This window comes from Aquarana catesbeiana, linkage group LG03 (assembly GCF_042186555.1).
Source record: "Aquarana catesbeiana isolate 2022-GZ linkage group LG03, ASM4218655v1, whole genome shotgun sequence".
NCBI lineage: Eukaryota > Metazoa > Chordata > Amphibia > Anura > Ranidae > Aquarana > Aquarana catesbeiana.
This window is the reverse complement of record NC_133326.1, coordinates 332,658,676-332,676,053: the sequence shown is the minus strand read 5'-3', so window position 1 is coordinate 332,676,053 and position 17,378 is coordinate 332,658,676. Positions and strand designations below refer to the sequence as shown.

The 17,378-nt window shown below is 41.9% G+C and overlaps 1 protein-coding gene across 1 annotated transcript in view; it reads right to left on the bottom strand.

Annotated features, from left to right (window-relative positions):
• Window positions 1-452: 452 nt before the first annotated feature.
• Window positions 453-17,378, bottom strand: part of LOC141132276 (uncharacterized) — a 73,199-nt gene continuing 56,273 nt past the window's right edge. The window contains exons 13-18 of the mRNA XM_073620525.1: window positions 16,278-16,372; window positions 14,705-14,859; window positions 12,731-12,914; window positions 12,170-12,282; window positions 2,471-2,564; window positions 453-2,387 (exon numbers count right to left, since the gene is read on the bottom strand). Coding sequence (XP_073476626.1) covers window positions 2,304-2,387; window positions 2,471-2,564; window positions 12,170-12,282; window positions 12,731-12,914; window positions 14,705-14,859; window positions 16,278-16,372 — 725 coding nt within the window. The 3' untranslated portion in view covers window positions 453-2,303. The remainder of the gene's footprint in view (window positions 2,388-2,470; window positions 2,565-12,169; window positions 12,283-12,730; window positions 12,915-14,704; window positions 14,860-16,277; window positions 16,373-17,378) is intronic.

The window sequence follows — 17,378 nt, the reverse complement described above, 5'->3', positions numbered from 1 at the left end:
AAAGCTTGTAGCAAAGAACAAAAGAAGACCACACTTATATGCACATTTAAACTATATAGCAAGTCTTCCTTATTTTATGTCTTCAGATGCATCAGATAAAAACAGGTACAAGTAAGATGTATATGCTGGATATATTTGGTAGTGATTTATCTGTGATATTAGTTTTATTCACTGATAAACTTCCTTGAATCTCTTCCTTGTTTAGAGTGGACAGGGCATATTTATAAGGCACTGTGGTAACTCATAGCTATCAGCCTTACATTTTACCAAGTTCATCTATGCTTCCTGCATATTCTTGCACCTAATAGGTAAGCGCTTTCTTTATTTTTTTAATTAGAGAAGAAATTGTTAATCAAATTATTTCATTCATTGTATAAGAAGGATACCATTTGGAAATCTGAACTGCAGAAAAATAACCATAAGCAAAGCATGCACATGTGTACCAAACAGCATTATTTATCAAAAAGTTATTTTCGATTTATTTCTGTTAAAATACATTTAGCATTGAGTTTTACAATAAATATTCAAGGCAGTACACACTTTACATTTTCTTTCAATAAGGGACATAACAGCTAATGCCGGAGGGATAAACAGAATACACTCATAATATATGTGAAAATATCATTCTATAACAATGAATATACACTGGAATTTAGTAAATGCCTGTTTGCATGGGGTAATGAACCTACAGTTTATGGGCCCATTGACCTATTAGATAAGGTCATAAGTGGCAATATAGGATCTAAATAATGGAAAAAGGAGAGAGCACAAAGAGGATCAAGACGCAGAAAGGGGGGAGAGTTTAAGTAGACATACGGAAAAAAAGAAGGGAGGTGGAAAGGAGAGGAAGGTGTGGAAAAAGAAGAGAAAGGGGAGGAGGGAACAAGGTAAGGGTGGACCAGGACTGCTATAGTTTTGCAAAGTATGTGCTCCAGGGCTATGTTTAGTTAAAGTTTGAAAGCATATAATGCATAATCCAGGGTTTCCAGACCTTTTGAAATTTAGATATATTGGCCCTCTAATAAGGACAAGTAAACAACAGACAGAACGCCTTTTCCCAGGGGATCATGTAAACATAACAAACAGGGTGAGCCATCAAGGGGATGAGTTATGGGTTGTAGATGCAAGTGATATTGATGGCTTTCCTATCTGCAACTTACTAACCACAATTTTTTTACATCTAGTACTGCCCCACCTTTTTTTTCAACTCTTCCTCTCTATCGCTCTCTCTTTCCTCTCCCCACCTTGTTTTTTTGTACTCTTCCTCTCTTTTACTTCTCTCTCTTTCGCTTACCTTTTTGTTTTTCCTCTACCCAACCCCCCACCACCACCACTTTCCCTAAGGTCATTAAACTTTTAATTTCCCAAACTATAAAAACTGCTGAACAAAAGGACTATGGGTTTGGTTTACTAAAACTGAAGTGTAAAAAATCTGGTGCAGCTGTGTGTGGTAGCTGATCAGTTTCTAACTTCAGCTTTTTCAATTAAGCTTTGGCCAAAAAAACTGAAAGTTGATTGGTTTCTATGCAGAGCTGCACCGGATTTTACACTCTCCAGTTTTAGTAAATGAACCTCTGTGCATATACAGCAGATTACCAGATGCCTTGTGTAATTCATCAACCTGCCCCAATATATGATTCTTAGGATCAAACATGCTTACTGCTTTGTTCAGATGTGTTTTCTAAAAAACGTTATACAATATACTGTTTCATAATCTCTTTTGATCGTTAGTCACTAATCTGTCTAAAAAAACTGTAACAACCCTTGTAAAAAAAAAAAAAAAGCCTTGGATTCTAGGTTCAGGCTGTATATTGGCCCAAATCAAGATTGTAAGCCCCACAGCCTTTGTCATTCGGTTGTCAAATACCAAAGTATTTACTACCATTGAAGTTCTGACATTTTAGTAACAAGGGTGAAGCTTAGCAATGGGAGGGGTGGAGCAAAATCTTGGATTAGTTGGATTAGATAACAGTTGGGGTTTTACAGATGTACTGTCTGGGTCTGAGATCCAAGGGGCTCCACAGGCACACATGGCTAATTCAGCATTTTTGGGGTAGAGGCTAATGAGAAAAATACATCACGCCTATAAAGTAGCATAGAATATGATGGAACAATGTAGAAGAAATATAGTTAAAAGAATTGTTATAATAAACTGAATTGTTGTATAGTTTTTGGAGTCCAAACACTCCCCAATTGCAATACATACAATTAAAATACATACTGTATAAACCAATACAATAACAGTCTATTTTTTTTAAAGATCATGTAACCTCAGGAGTGTTTTGGTTTGTAGATCTAGTAGCTCACGGTATTGAATTGTTCTGGTTGTTGACCTTGTGATAAGCCTTCCATATTCTCACTGTCTTGTCCCATGACACTGTAACATACTAAATAGACTGACTAGTAAGACCCTATGCATATTTGCCTTTTATGTATTTTTATTTTACGTAAAAGTGCATAAGCACCATACCTGCTTCATCTCTGGAATGTGGATGAGGGACCGGATAAGGTCTGTATGTCCAGTGTTATACTGAACCTGAAGTAGAGAGTCTGGATCATAAACCCTGAGGATAATAAAAGAAAGAAAACTACAAAACAACTTACAAATGAGGAGTATTACAATGTTGCCAAAAGAGATGAAAACTGAAACATTTGAAACCTCTAGGTGAAACGAAGTACCATAATTCAATTACCCTAAAGGCAACTTGAATGTATGTTCCGAAAATAATTTCATATTCCTTGAAGAATTTCTGTGGAATTCACTCCCTCTTTTTAAAAATAGATCACTAGTTCTATAATGCACTGGCATACAATATTGGTCTAGCCAGCTTTGGTACTTCAATTCCTAGATTTAAGTGGGGCATAGTGACAGATCACCTACCAATACTCCTCATGGACCTTCACTGCCTAGAGGAAACTTTTGCTTGCCATGCACATACAGATTGCTTGCTAAATAGTGTGGATGGAAAAATCTCCCCTGCTGGCTATTGTATTCAGAGAGATGGCACCCGCAGCTGTCTGAATACCCAAACATTGGCTGCACCTGATGAGATGCAGTCATTATTCAGCTGACAGTTTTCCCGCTCAAGTCTTTAATTTTCTTTGCCGACAAGGCTACCCAGGACTCGAATTCCAGCCAAATCAACATGAATCAACCAAAATTTGAGCCGTGTATGGCCAGCTTTAGAATGAGTGGGCATCACAGTTCATTTATAGCGGCTGCAACCCTACAAAGAAAAAAAAAAACTTCTGTTCCTTTTAAACATGATAAATATCATAATGCTTCTGCAGTGTAATTTTTCCCATTCTATGTTGTATAATACCTGGTTGATCCTGCCTAGAGATGAGCTTTGCGTTCGAGTCGAACCAATGTTTGACTCGAACATCGGCTGTTCGATCGTTCGCCGAATTGCGAACGTTATGGGCCGTTCGCGCCAAATTCTTGTGGCGCGCCATGGCCCATAATTCACTGCAGCATCGCAGTGCATTGCTGGCTGATGATTGGCCAAGCATGCACTATGACCCGCATGCTTGGCCAATCACAGCGCCGTCAGTAGAGAGAGCTGTAATTGGCCAAAGCCAGGGTGGCTTTGGCCAATTATGGCTCAGGGGGTTTGGAACACGCCCCACACTATATAAGGCCGCCTGCACGGCGGCCCTGTGTAGTGTGTTCCAGCGTGCTTAGACAGAGAGACAGTGTCATTTCATTTGAGTTAGTTAGATTAGGCAGGACAGACAGTGAGTTAGCTGCACTTACAGTGTATTGTGTATAGATATGCATCCCAGGTGTTGTATATATATATATATATATATATATATATATATATATATATACACTGTATTCAGTTTAGCTAGATCCGTTCCTGTTATCTTCTATTGACAGGCAGGCTTGTCTTGTTACAGTATTTACAGCTACCTGAAGAAAATTGCTGGTGTTCTTTTGATCCTATTAGTACCACATTCAGGCAGCTAGACTATTTAGAGTTAGTGTAGTGCGTCCTCCTCACAGTGTTCAGTTAAAGCTACAAGTTAGTTTAGTGTGACCTCTGCACAGTGTTCAGCTAAAGCTACAAGTTAGGGTAGTGCATCCTCCTCACAGTGTTCAGCTAAAGCTACAAGTTGGTGTAGTGGGCCCTCCTCTTCAGCTAAAACTACAAGTTTGTGTAGTGCGACCTCTGCACAGTGTTCAGCTAAAGCTACAAGTTAGTGAAGTGCGTCCTCCTCACAGTGTTCAGCTAAAACTACAAGTTAGTGTAGTGCGACCTCTGCACAGTGTTCAGCTAAAGCTACAAGTTAGTGTGGTGCGTCCTCCTCACAGTGTTCAGCTAAAACTACAAGTTAGTGTAGTGTGACCTCTGCACAGTGTTCAGCTAAAGCTACAAGTTAGTGTAGTGCGTCCTCCTCACAGTGTTCAGCTAAAGCTACAAGTTAGTGTAGTGCATCCTCTGAACAGTGTTCAGCTAAAACTACAAGTTAGTGTAGTGCAAACTCTGTACAGTGTTCAGCTAAAGCTACCTGTCGAAGGTTGGTGGTGTTTTCCTGATCCTATCACTACCGCAGGCAGCTAAATAAGCTACAAGTTAGTTTTTTGCGAGCTCTGCACAGTGTTCAGCTAAAGCTACCTGTCGAAGGTTGGTGGTGTTTTCCTGATCCTATCACTACCGCAGGCAGCTAAATAAGCTACAAGTTAGTTTTTTGCGAGCTCTGCACAGTGTTCAGCTAAAGCTACCTGTAGAAGGTTGGTGGTGTTTTCCTGATCCTATCACTACCGCAGGCAGCTAAATAAGCTACAAGTTAGTTTTTTGCGAGCTCTGCACAGTGTTTACCTAAAGCTACCTGTCGAAGGTTGGTGGTGTTTTCCTGATCCTATCACTACCGCAGGCAGCTAAATAAGCTACAAGTTAGTTTTTTGCGAGCTCTGCACAGTGTTCACCTAAAGCTACCTGTCGAAGGTTGGTGGTGTTTTCCTGATCCTATCACTACCACAGGCAGCTAAATAAGCTACAAGTTTGTTTTTTGCAAGCTCTGCACAGTGTTCACCTAATGCTACCTGTTGAAGGTTGGTGGTGTTTTCCTGATGCTATCACTACCGTAGGCAGCTAAATAAGCTACAAGTTAGTTTTTTGCGAGCTCTGCACAGTGTTCACCTAAAGCTACCTGTCGAAGGTTGGTGGTGTTTTCCTGATGCTATCACTACCGCAGGCAGCTAAATAAGCTACAAGTTCGTTTTTTGCGAGCTCTGCACAGTGTTCACCTAAAGCTACCTGTAGGAGGTTGGTGGTGTTTTCCTGATCCTATCACTACCGCAGGCAGCTAAATAAGCTACAAGTTAGTTTTTTGCGAGCTCTGCACAGTGTTCACCTAAAGCTACCTGTCGAAGGTTGGTGGTGTTTTCCTGATCCTATCACTACCGCAGGCAGCGAAATAAGCTACAAGTTAGTTTTTTGCGAGCTCTGCACAGTGTTCAGCTAAAGCTACCTGTAGAAGGTTGGTGGTATTCTCATACTACAGGCAGGCAGTTGATTTTGCTAGCTGCAGTATCAGAATATATATATATATATATATATATATATATATATATATATATCCCAGCTTAGTGCAGCTACAGGCCATTAGTATGTCTGGAAGGCCAACAAGGAGAGGCAGACAATCACAAGCCAATAAAAGAGGGCGAGCAGGCTCTGTGGCTAGAGGCAACAGTGCTGGTCATGGAGACAGTGCATCCTCATCAGCACGTGGCCGTGGGACACGCTTGGCCTTTTTTTCGGCAGCTGGCCGTGCTGAGCCGCAACATGCGGAAGACTTGGTCGAGTGGATGACCAAGCCGTCCGCATCCTCCTCACCCTCTCTCACCCATGCTCAGGGTACTTTGTCTGGCAAAGCAGCTGCCAACACGGCCTCTTCCCTCGGCTCAATGGCATCAGTGACTCCTTCCCTAGCCCCACCATGTTCTCCTGAGGAGTCCCTCGAACTGTTTGACCACAATGTTGGGTACATGTTCCAGGAGGATGCCCAGCGTTTAGAAGGCTCTGATGATGATACTGAGCTAGATGAAGGCAGTAACATGAGCATGGACAGAGGGGGTGCCCAAGAAGGACAGCAATCTGGCAGTCATGCTCCCCCTGCTGCAGCATACTGCCAGGTTTGCTCCAGTGATGAGGAGGGAGGGGATGATGAGGTCACTGACTCAACGTGGGTGCCTGATAGGAGAGAGGAGGAGGCACATCACCAACGAGGCAGGATGCCCTCCAGGGGCCAGCCTAAGGGCAGCACACTGACTGCATCACACCCCGAAGCTCCGCATGTGCAGGGCACTGCTGTCTCTGTGCGTTATTCCAAAAGTTCTTTGGTGTGGGCCTTTTTTGAGACGAGTGCATCAGATCGCACCGCTGCTATTTGCAACATATGTCTCAAGCGTATCTCGCGTGGCCAAAACATCTCCCGCTTGGGCACCACATGCTTGACCAGACATATGTTGACCTGCCATGCAGTTAGTTGGCAAGCGTATCTAAAAGACCCACACCAAAGAACAAAGAGGACCTCTCCTTGCTCCTCATCAGCTGAGATCTCCAACCCCACTATACCTTCAGTCCTCTCTGAGACCTGCACTGAGAGGAATGAAGGTATAGAATTAGGTGTGTCACAGCCAAGTACTTGTGGGCAATCTGCTTTCGGTACACCAACGTCAGATTGTATCAGGCAATTTTCCCTGCCCCAGCTGCTGCACCCCCGAAAGAAGTTCGCTCCCAGCCATCCACATGCCCAGCCGTTGAATGCTAGCTTGGCAAAATTGCTAGCACTTCAACTGCTGCCTTTTCAGTTGGTAGACGCTGCCCCCTTCCGTGAGTTTGTGGAATGTGTGGTTCCTCAGTGGCAGGTACCCAAACGCCACTTTTTCTCACGGAAGGCGATTCTGGCTCTCTACCGGCATGTGGAAGGCAATGTCTTGGCCTCGCTGGACAGGGCGGTCAGCGGTAAGGTGCATATTACTGCTGACTCATGGTCCAGCAGGCATGGACAGGGACGTTACCTAAGTTTCACTGCGCATTGGATGACTCTGCTGGCAGCTGGGAAGGATGCAGGACAAGGTGCAGTAGTGTTGGAGGTTGTCCCGCCACCATGCCTCCAAAATGCCACTACTAATAATTATGACACACCTCTCTCCACCACCCCCTCCTCTTCTTCTTCCTCCATGGCCTCTTCCTGTGCTTTGTCCTTGGAACCAGCGGTGCTCCGTAGCCGTTCAAGGGGCTACGCAAGTATGCAGGCCAAAATATGCCATGCGGTGCTTGAGCTGGTGTGCTTGGGGGACAGGAGCCACACTGGGGCAGAAGTTCTGTCAGCTCTGCAGGGGCAGGTTCAGAGGTGGTTGACGCCATGCCAACTTAAGGCAGGAATGGTGGTTTGCGACAATGGCACCAACCTCCTCTCTGCCCTCCGACAGGGACAAATGACCCATGTGCCCTGTTTGGCTCACGTCCATAACTTGGTGGTGCAGCGGTTCTTGGGCAGGTACCCGGGCTTACAGGATGTCCTGAGGCAGGCCAGGAAAGTCTGTTTGCATTTCAGACGGTCATATAATGCCAGTGCTCGGCTGGCAGACCTCCAAAAATATACCTTTTTTAAATATATTAAATATATAAGTTTGTAGTATTAGTAGTGTATTTTGCTGTACCGTCAGGCAACTAAATGTATCCGGATATACTGTGCGGGGTAGACAGTAATAGTATTTGGTCACAAATTAGTGTAATATATTCATTTTTGACCCGAATACTGGTGACACAAACACAAATGGCACATTTGTCCGCATGGTGTAATCCTACGGCTCATTATAATGTAGTTTCGGTTTAGATAAATGGCCACGGGCTTCGGTCTGCTTAAATCCTGGCCATTCCACGCTGTAAAAATCATAGGGAAAATGGCCGCGGTCTCCGGTCTGCAACATCTCAGACAAAATGGCCGCTGTAGTATCGTGGAACGCAAACACAATACAGATAAAATGGCCGATGAAGTGCTGTGGAACGCAAGCACTTATCACACCGCACAGTATAAAAGGGAGGGGAGATGACGCAAGGGTCACGCTCCCGTAGACGTCCTCTGACGAAACGCGCATAGGGCGTGGCCTAACTCTGACGACTTGCACCATCTCCCAGCGAACACAGACTTTGAACCTGATGTTTCTCGGATGACATTTCATTGCTTGTTTGAAACCACTACAATGTGAGTACCGCTTGTCATCTAATATAAATAAAAGTGTTAATGGTTTTACACTATGGGATTCTCCTCTTTCCTTCATGTTCAAATGGTATCCCGATCCTGAACCTGCCAAGGACTGCGGCACAGTGGCACACACTCTGACTGCACGTTACCCCTGTAGGGGCTAAGGAATCTGGTGAGTGTCTGCACGATCACAGCGCGAGACACAAGCACCCGGTCACCATAAAGTAGTAGCAGATACAAGTTGAATATGCCTGCCTTGTCTTAAAGGGAAACACCAAGGAAATTCACATAGACTGTTGATCTTCACCTATGGTGCACTGAGCACGAATCACGGCTGGCTCAACCAGCATATTATTAAAGAGTGATCACAACAACACTATTTATTAAGATTGTTTAATTATCACCCAGTACATTATTTATGTGTGATTACTATAACACTATTTTAAGATTTATGCAACTATCATCACAGCTGCATGTCACGTGTTATTACATTTGTTATCCTTTTGATTATTTATTCTATTTTATTTTTTATCTTCTATGATACATAGCACAAGTCACTTTAATACTTTCTCCTTGTTCACAGTTAATCACTAAGGAGGTTTTTTCTTTGATAATAATATTTTAGGACGGCGCCATACTCACTCTTTATTTCACAGACCTCCAAAAGGAGTATAACCTGCCCAAGAACTGCCTAATCTGTGACATGCCCACCAGGTGGAACTCAACGTTGGCCATGCTGCACACGTAGCAGAGGGCCATCAATGAGTACCTGTGCGACTATGGCACCAGGACAGGGTCAGGGGAGCTTGTTTTTTTTTCCCCACGCCAGTGGGCCATGATCAGGGATGCATGCACTGTCCTGTCACCATTTGCGGAGGCCACGAGGATGGTGAGCAGTGACAGTGCATGCATCAGTGACACTGTCCCCCTTGTCCACCTGTTGGAGCACATGCTGCGTGGAATAATGGACAGGGCACTTGAGGCAGAACAGAGGCAGGAAGAGGAGGACTTCCTTAGCTCTCAAGGCCCCCTTTATCCAGACAGTGTTCCTGCGTGCCCGCCGATCACACAGGAAGAGGACGAGGACGAGGAGGAGGTGGAAGATTGTGTCAGTATGGAGGTGGAGCCTGGCACTCAGCATCAGCAGCAGTCTTTAAGGGATCAGTCCCAAGAAACACATGGACTTGTACGTGGCTGGGAAGAGGTGGCTGCGGACCATGTCGTCCTTAGTGACCCAGAGGACTCCGGACCGAATGCCTCAGCAAACCTATGCTGCATGGCCTCCCTGATCCTGCAAAGCCTGCGTAGGATCCTCGTATTCGTGGTATCAAGGAGAAGGATCAATACTGGCTGGCAACCCTCCTTGATCCACATTACAAGGGTATGGTTGCAGACCTTATCTTGCCATCGCAGAGGGAGCAGAGGATGAAAGATCTTCGGGAGGCCTTGCAGAAATCTCTGTGCAAGGCGTTCCCAGAGACTGGGAGGTTCCAAACCCCTGTTTCTGGACAACGTGTTGCTAAGGCTTCGGTCAGTCAAAGAAGGAGCGGTGGAGAAGGTGGCCGTCTGACCGATGCGTTCAGACAATTTTTTGGTCCGCAGCCCCAAGGTATGATTTTTTTAACAGGGGCGTGTAATTACAATTTTTGATGCAATACTTTGCAGCAGGGCTCGATTCTGCGTTCCAACTAGAGTATCTGTGAGGGGGTGCAGTGTTGTGGCAACAGCACCAGTGCCTAAGGCCCAATTTTTCAGCCCCTGTTTAACAGGGGCATGTAATTACAATTTTTGATGCAATACTTTGCAGCAGGGCTCGTTTCTGTGTTCCAACTAGAGTGTCTGTGAGGGGTTGCAGTGTTGTGGCACCAGCACCAGTGCCTAAGGCCCAATTTTTCTGCCCCTGTTCAACAGGGGCATGTAATTACAATTCTTGATCTAATATTTCACAGCAGGGCCCGTTTCTGCGCCCACCAAGAGCGAGTGAGGACTTACAGTGTTGTGGCACTAGCACCACCACCACCAAAGGCCCAATTTTTCTGCCCCTGTTCAACAGGGGCATGTAATTACAATTCTTGATCTAATATTTCACAGCAGGGCCCTGTGAGGGCTTACATTGTTCTGGCCACAACAACACCTAAGGCCCAAATTTCTGCTGAGTATATAGGGCAGGCCCCTACTTTCAAACATCCAACTTACAAACAACTCCTACTTGCAAACGGAAGGAGACAACAGGAAGTGAGATAAAATCTACCCCTAGGAAGGGAAATTCTCTCCTGTAAGAGTTAATATGGGAAAAATGTTTCTCCTTTCCACTGATGCTTTATCACCAATCCTTGTTTCACAAAAAACCCCAAGTTTTCAAAAAACATTTGTCATTGGGACAAAAAGTGAGGTGAAATCTTCTGAAGAGGAGCACAGACAGCAAAACAAATGTCACAGGGGTGATAACCCTTCCCTATGTTTTCCAAAAAGATTAAAATAGATCTTTTGGCTGGAGCTAAACACGTTAAAAATGTACCAGTTCAAAACTACAGATTCTACTTAACAACAAACCAACAGTCCCTGTCTTGTTTGCACCGCCTGTATACTGCTGTTCAGAGTATATAGGGCCTGGTGGCCCCACGCCTTTCCTTTTTTTAATTTAGGTGCGGGGTTCCCCTTAATATCCATACAAGACCCAAAGGGCCTGGTAATGGACTGGGGGGTACCCATGCTGTTTGTCTCACTGATTTTCATCCATATTGCCAGGACCCGACATTACATTAAAGCCGCAAGCAGTTTTAAATGACTTTTTTTCCTTTAAAAATTACATTTTGTGCAGGGACTGTTCTAAGCACGGGAAACGCGCCACTTTACAGGCATACTATAGACACCCCCCAGGTACGATATTTAAAGGAATATTTCACTTTTTTTTTAACTTTAAGCATCATTAAAATCACTGCTCCCGAAAAAACGGCCGTTTTTAAAAGTTTTTTTTTTGCATTGATACATGTCCCCTGGGGCAGGACCCGGGTCCCCAAACCCTTTTAGGACAATGCCATGCAAATTAGCCTTTAAAATTAGCACTTTTGATTTCGAACGTTCAAGTCCCATAGACGTCAATGGGGTTCTAACGTTCGTGCGAATTTTCGGTCCGTTCGCAGGTTCTGGTGCCAACCGAACTGGGGGGGGTGTTCGGCTCATCCCTAATCCTGCCTGTTTCTGTGTCCCCCTAGGTGTACTGACCATGGTAATCATAGATGCTAATCCATGATACTGTGGGTCAGTATACGTGCCTCCGTTGTCCTGCTGTGTGCTCAGAGTCTATCCCCCCCCGCCTGTAATTTCTGTGTGTGAGAGATGAATTTCTCCCTGCCCTTCCTTTATCCTCCTGCCGCTATTCCCTGCGGCTGCAAAGTAAGATTTACAAATAACTGGCATTCCCTCTGTTGCATGAAGATATAAAGTACTGTGTGTCAGTTTTTCTAAAATTATAATCCTAAATAGCTTCTTGCACAGCGCCACTATGTGGTCATGTGATTGCCCTCTGCTACCCAGCTGATGTTAGAGGGGAATCTCAGCCCCTTTCGCTGCTCTCTTTAAATCGGGGAAGGAGAGCAGAGGGAGGTCATGTGACCGCACAGCAGAGCTGTGCAAAAAGGTATTTAAGATTATGATTTTAGAAAAACAGACACACGGTACTTTATATCTTCATACAACAGAGGGAGTGCCAGTTATTTGTAAATCTGACTTTACAATCATTTAAAGTTGCCAAGTGAATGCTATTACAGTGGTAGGGGAAGATTCAGTCTGCAGAATACCAAGGTATACAAAAAATGGGTGAGTCTTGTTGTGTCTTACAAGTAGTTTTAGGTAGGAGAGATCCTTATACATTGCTAAATGCATGAATCTAATTCAGTAATTTATGTTTTCTAGAAATTGGAAAACTTTTTAAGTTTGTTAATATTACCTGACTGTATCTTGCACACCTGCAGCAATGCATCCGTTCATCTGGTCAATGCAGAGACAAGTAACTACTCCTTTAGTGTGGAGGATCTTCTCACATATAGCTCCTTCTTCACCCTGCATAGATAAGACATGTTGATTTGAAAAATAGTATTTTGATGATGGTACCTATTTCTCAGAAGCAATTGTTAAAAACCAAACAGTTTGTGCTTACTGCATTTAATGAATTTTGTCAAATCTGCAAATTTTATGGATCCAACTAATAAACGAATATACAAATACCTTTTATCTTTGCAATGTCTAAAAGAGAACATTTAAAAATTTTAAAACTTTGTAAGCAACTGTAGATAGTTAGTTAAGATTAGTAGGTTGATTCTGTTTGCCCCACATGGGTAAAGAAAATAAGCTCCTCTTGAGAAAAATTAGTAAGAAAGACTTTTCAATTCCTATACCACTAAGTGAAGTGAATATTAGCTGTTTGCTAACTTATCTTATCAGATCTTATTGATTTGATGGTCTTTGGTATGTTTTATGTTATTAAAAAAAAAACAACTTAAATAGCTACCCATATTCTAATGGTTCCATCTTCAGAGCCAGTGATCCACTTGTCTACAAGGTGATGCCACACAACTGTGGTGACCTCTGCTTCATGTCCCTTTAGAATATTTACAAGGGTCATCTCAGAACTGGCTACTCCAAAATGACGTATGTAAACTTTTCCATCACTGGAGGAATAGGCAAATTCTTTCCTAAAAGAATAATAGTATATTAAACAATTAAAATGATTGGCTCTGCTTTTATAAAATGTAATATACATTATAGGGATGATTTACTAAAACTGGAGAGTGCAACATCTGTGCATGATAGCCAATCAGCTTCTAGCTTCAGCTTGTTCAATTAAACATTGACAAAAAAAATCAACTAGATGCTGACTGGCTTCTAAGCTGAGCTGCACCAGATTTTCCACTCTCCAGTTTTAGTAAATCAACCCCTATATCACCTATTTTCCATATCTATATATATGTTATAAACTGACTTGTCATCTTGATGTGAATTGGCTGAGAGGCATTACATTTTCATCAAAACTTAAAGTGATAACAAAGGCTGTAATTATTTAACCTACAATGAAAAAAGATGTTTATACTTACACAACCTTACATAGAGTGGTCCCTTACCTTCTCCTCTCCTGGGGTTCCCCAGCGGCACTTTCCGTTCCCTTCTCTCCTGAGTGTTCCCCCACAGCAAGCTATGGGGGTACATGTGCGGGTGTGCTCCCGGGGAGGGCTGTGTGCATTTATAGACACACAAAGCGCAGCTCAGACACGCCCCCTCACTCCATCCTCACTGGATTTGAGGAGCAACAGGTGCTCCAATGCCTCATCCAGCTTGGTGACAATGACCGCCAGTATAAATATAGTGGTAAATCATCCCACTGGCAGCATAGACAGCAATAAAAACTTGACAGTAGTTCTCAACTTTCCCCACTTTGTCCAAAACTGAAAAATGCACTATAGGGTTCATTTACTAAAACTGGAGAGTGCAAACTCTGGTGCAGCTCTGCATAGAAACCAATCAGCTTCCAGGTTTTATTGTCAAAGCTTAACTTCAACAAGTTAGAAGCTGATTGGCTACTATGTACAGCTGCGCCAGATTCTGAGTGCACCAGTTTTAGTCAATGTCCCTTTTTAAGTTTATAGAAAAAATGCTTTGCCTTAATCTACAGTAGGTTTATTCTTTTTAGTCTTATTAGCATAATCAGAATCAAGATAGGTGCATACAGTTTTTCAGATGTTAAGTCCATTTGGCATAGATATTATGATTTATTTTTCCATGGTTTTTGCTTAGTCATACTGACACTTGCCCTTCTTTGACCAAACTTTTCATGGCTGCTTGGTATTTAGGTCCATAGTGCAGAATAAAGCAGTGCTCCCTATGATGTAGAAGTTGAATTTAGCTGAAATGATAAAGCCCTGAAGATTTTTGCTTCTTTCTGTTCAGGCTCAAACAAATGGGGAGCCCATGTATCACACCTTCTATGTGGTCAAAAAAATCCTGCCTTGGACAGTAAAAATTTGTGCATGCTGTGATGGGCTGCAGCTTGATCCCTGAGACCGACTTTTAGCTGTTCAAAACATGCTTTTGCACTGTACTGGCACAACTTGATGATTTGTTCTTATCTTGAAAAACATGACTTGAATGCAGCTCATCTCTATTTTAATTGCACAACAACCAGGTGGAAAATGTTTCTGTTGCACGTCAAGATCTGTCTGCATATTGAAATTGGAACCAAAAATGCAACTGATAAAAGCAAAATGAATGAAAATTGTGAATCTCTCCTATGTCAATTGTCAAGTAATTTGTAAGAAAATATAATTGTGATATAAAAAGATTGCTTATATAAATACAACAGGTAACAATATAAAACAGACTTTAAAAAACTTTAATAAGGCCAAGTGCTGTGACATATAGCAACAAATTATCAACAATATTTTATTGTGGTGGAAATTAATTTTATGAGAATTGCTTACAATGAGCCTACCTTTTTGGACAGTAACACATATCCAAAATGACTCCATCACATGCCTTTTCCCTTTGTTCACTCCAGTGATCCATTTCTGGTCTAGAGAATGTTTCTATAAGTGAGTAGGAATGTAGGTCCCATATGCAGATTCTGCAGTCCCATCCACCACTCATCTACTGAAAAATGGAGCATATATATTTGATTCAGCTCCCAAAGGTTTGACACAAGTAAATGCTCTTTATTTTAGCTATGTGACTTTATTGTTCAGCTTTCATTTCACTTACTCTTGTCACTTTAAAAAAAAAAAAAGAATTCTTCTTCTGATGTGTTTGCTTTGTGAATTGAGTCTATTGGGTGCTAATAAAGACTCTAAATCAGCCTTTCTGAACCTTTTCAACACAGAGAAACCCTTAAAAAAACTTTCTGGTCTCAGGGAACCCCTGCTAAAAAATTACTATATCTACAACGCATGATACAATAGAGTGATGGTTAGTGGGAAGAATGCTCTTTACACTTGTGGACATTGGCAAAAATTACCCCCTTACAGAGTGCTAAATAGATTAATGGCATCAGTGGGAACTTATCTTAGGCTGGCCATACATGGTCGAATTTCGAAAGAATTTTCTTTCGAAAATTTGTGCGTTTTGTGATCCGATGGTGCCACCATTGATTTCGAAATTCGGCCAACCAAGATTTTAATTTCACCTCGTGTTGCTACAGAAAAGAATTTTCGTGGCTGCGAATCTTCTTTTCTTTCCGGGAATTATCTTTTCTTGCACATGCGCATTTCTTTTTCGATTACATTTCTTGCACAATTCTCCCATCATTGATTAGAAAATCGTTCATTTTTTAAAAAATTTCCAACATGTCCGATTACTCAAGTTTGATTGCCGCACGAAAATCGGCTCTTGCTGCAGCCCACTAATGGCATGAAATACGAACAAAAATTCTTAGGCAGGCCATACATGGGTCGAATTTTGAAAGAATTTTCTTTCGAAAATCTTATCTAAGAATTTTCGTACTAAAAATCGCATAGATGTGAACCTAGCCTTATACCACCTAATTGTAATTGGTATGCCAGATAGTGGCAACATTAAAGTCTACAGACTCCTTAACTTCTTTAACAATTATTCTCCAAAACAAACAGTTGGGCTGCTCGTATATGGACCTATTTTGTAACAGAAGATTACTTAAGCCATGGAGGGGCTGTCACATAAGCAACGACATTGTTGCACAGGCTTTCTAACACTTTTTATGCCCATTGAATTTTTAATTGTTGAAGGATAGTTCCCTTCAGTTCAAATAAAAAGAGTGATGTTTTACCTGCCCATGTGTCAGGATGTTATTAGTGACTCAGTTAGTCTAAGTTACAGTAGGTGGCAGTGTGACATTTGGGACAAAGCCATATATTGCGTCTTTTCTCTATCTCTGAAAGAGCTGCCAGACTGTTATCTTTACATCCTCTGTAGTCCTCCTTGCTCGGAGGGTGTTAGTAAGCAATTCTATAGTTTTTTATTGTAAATATACTGTACAAGATATGTATTTCTGTGTTTTTTTTTAAACTATGTTTAAAATGTATTTAATTACTCACCAAATACACTGTGGAGAAACCACTTTCCTTCCCAACGATAGCTAGAGCTGTGACTGCCTTAAAGTGACCGGCCAATACCTTTTTACAGGTGAAACCTGACCAAAAAAAGGGGAAAGAGATTATTAAGCAACACCACAGAGATTATAAACTAATATATAACCAACAGATTAAAAATACTCAAAAAATAATCCTCAAAAATAATCAAAAATCAAAGAAAAAAACAATATATGCAATAAAATATTTTATGTGTGCTTTTCTTCAATCCTTCACACTCATCATTCCGTCACACTCGTTGTTCCATCATCCATCAGGTCCCGCTGGCAGCACAGTCTAAGGGCACAGGCAAGCAGTTTGTTTGCGGTTACATACAAAACCGATTGTAAAGCACACTACGGTGCTTTGAGCAACAAAAGGCATTGATACTTTGTAGATAATGTGAGTGTTTTATTGGCATGTGATGGAATAAAAGTGTTTTTAAGGACACATTTATTGTACTTTTCTAATATTTGCATGGGACTGAGTGGGAGAAAGTATTAAATATTAAATATTAGATATTAAAGTATTGTTTGAAGGAAGGAATAATCGATATGAGGAGTGTATCAAGGCTAGATATTTTATAACAACAAGGTGAGGGCACATCTGGTGAAGGTGGAACTAATTTTTTCAGCACGGTGGAAGAGATTTGATTAGCTTCAAGATTATTCAATAATTAAAGGATAAGACACTATATAAGGCAGTCCCCGGGTTACAAGCAAGATAGGATCTGAAGGTTTGTTCTTAAGTTGAATTTTATGTAAGTCGGAACAGGTACATTTTTATTGTGTAACTCGAGCCCAAAAAAATATTTTTATGTTTTTTGGATAGCATAGGGAAGGGTTAACACCACTGTAACATTTGATTTGCTGTCTGTACCAAATTCAGAAAATGTCACCTCACTTTCTCTCCCTGTCACTATTGGATTTTCTAAATCTTTGGTTGTTGTGGAAACAAGGATTGGTAATAAAGCTTCAGTGGAGATCTCTTTTTACCCTTTTCCCCATGATTTCTCCAATTCTTACGGGAGTGAATTTCCCTTCCTAGGGGTAGATTTCCTCTCACTTC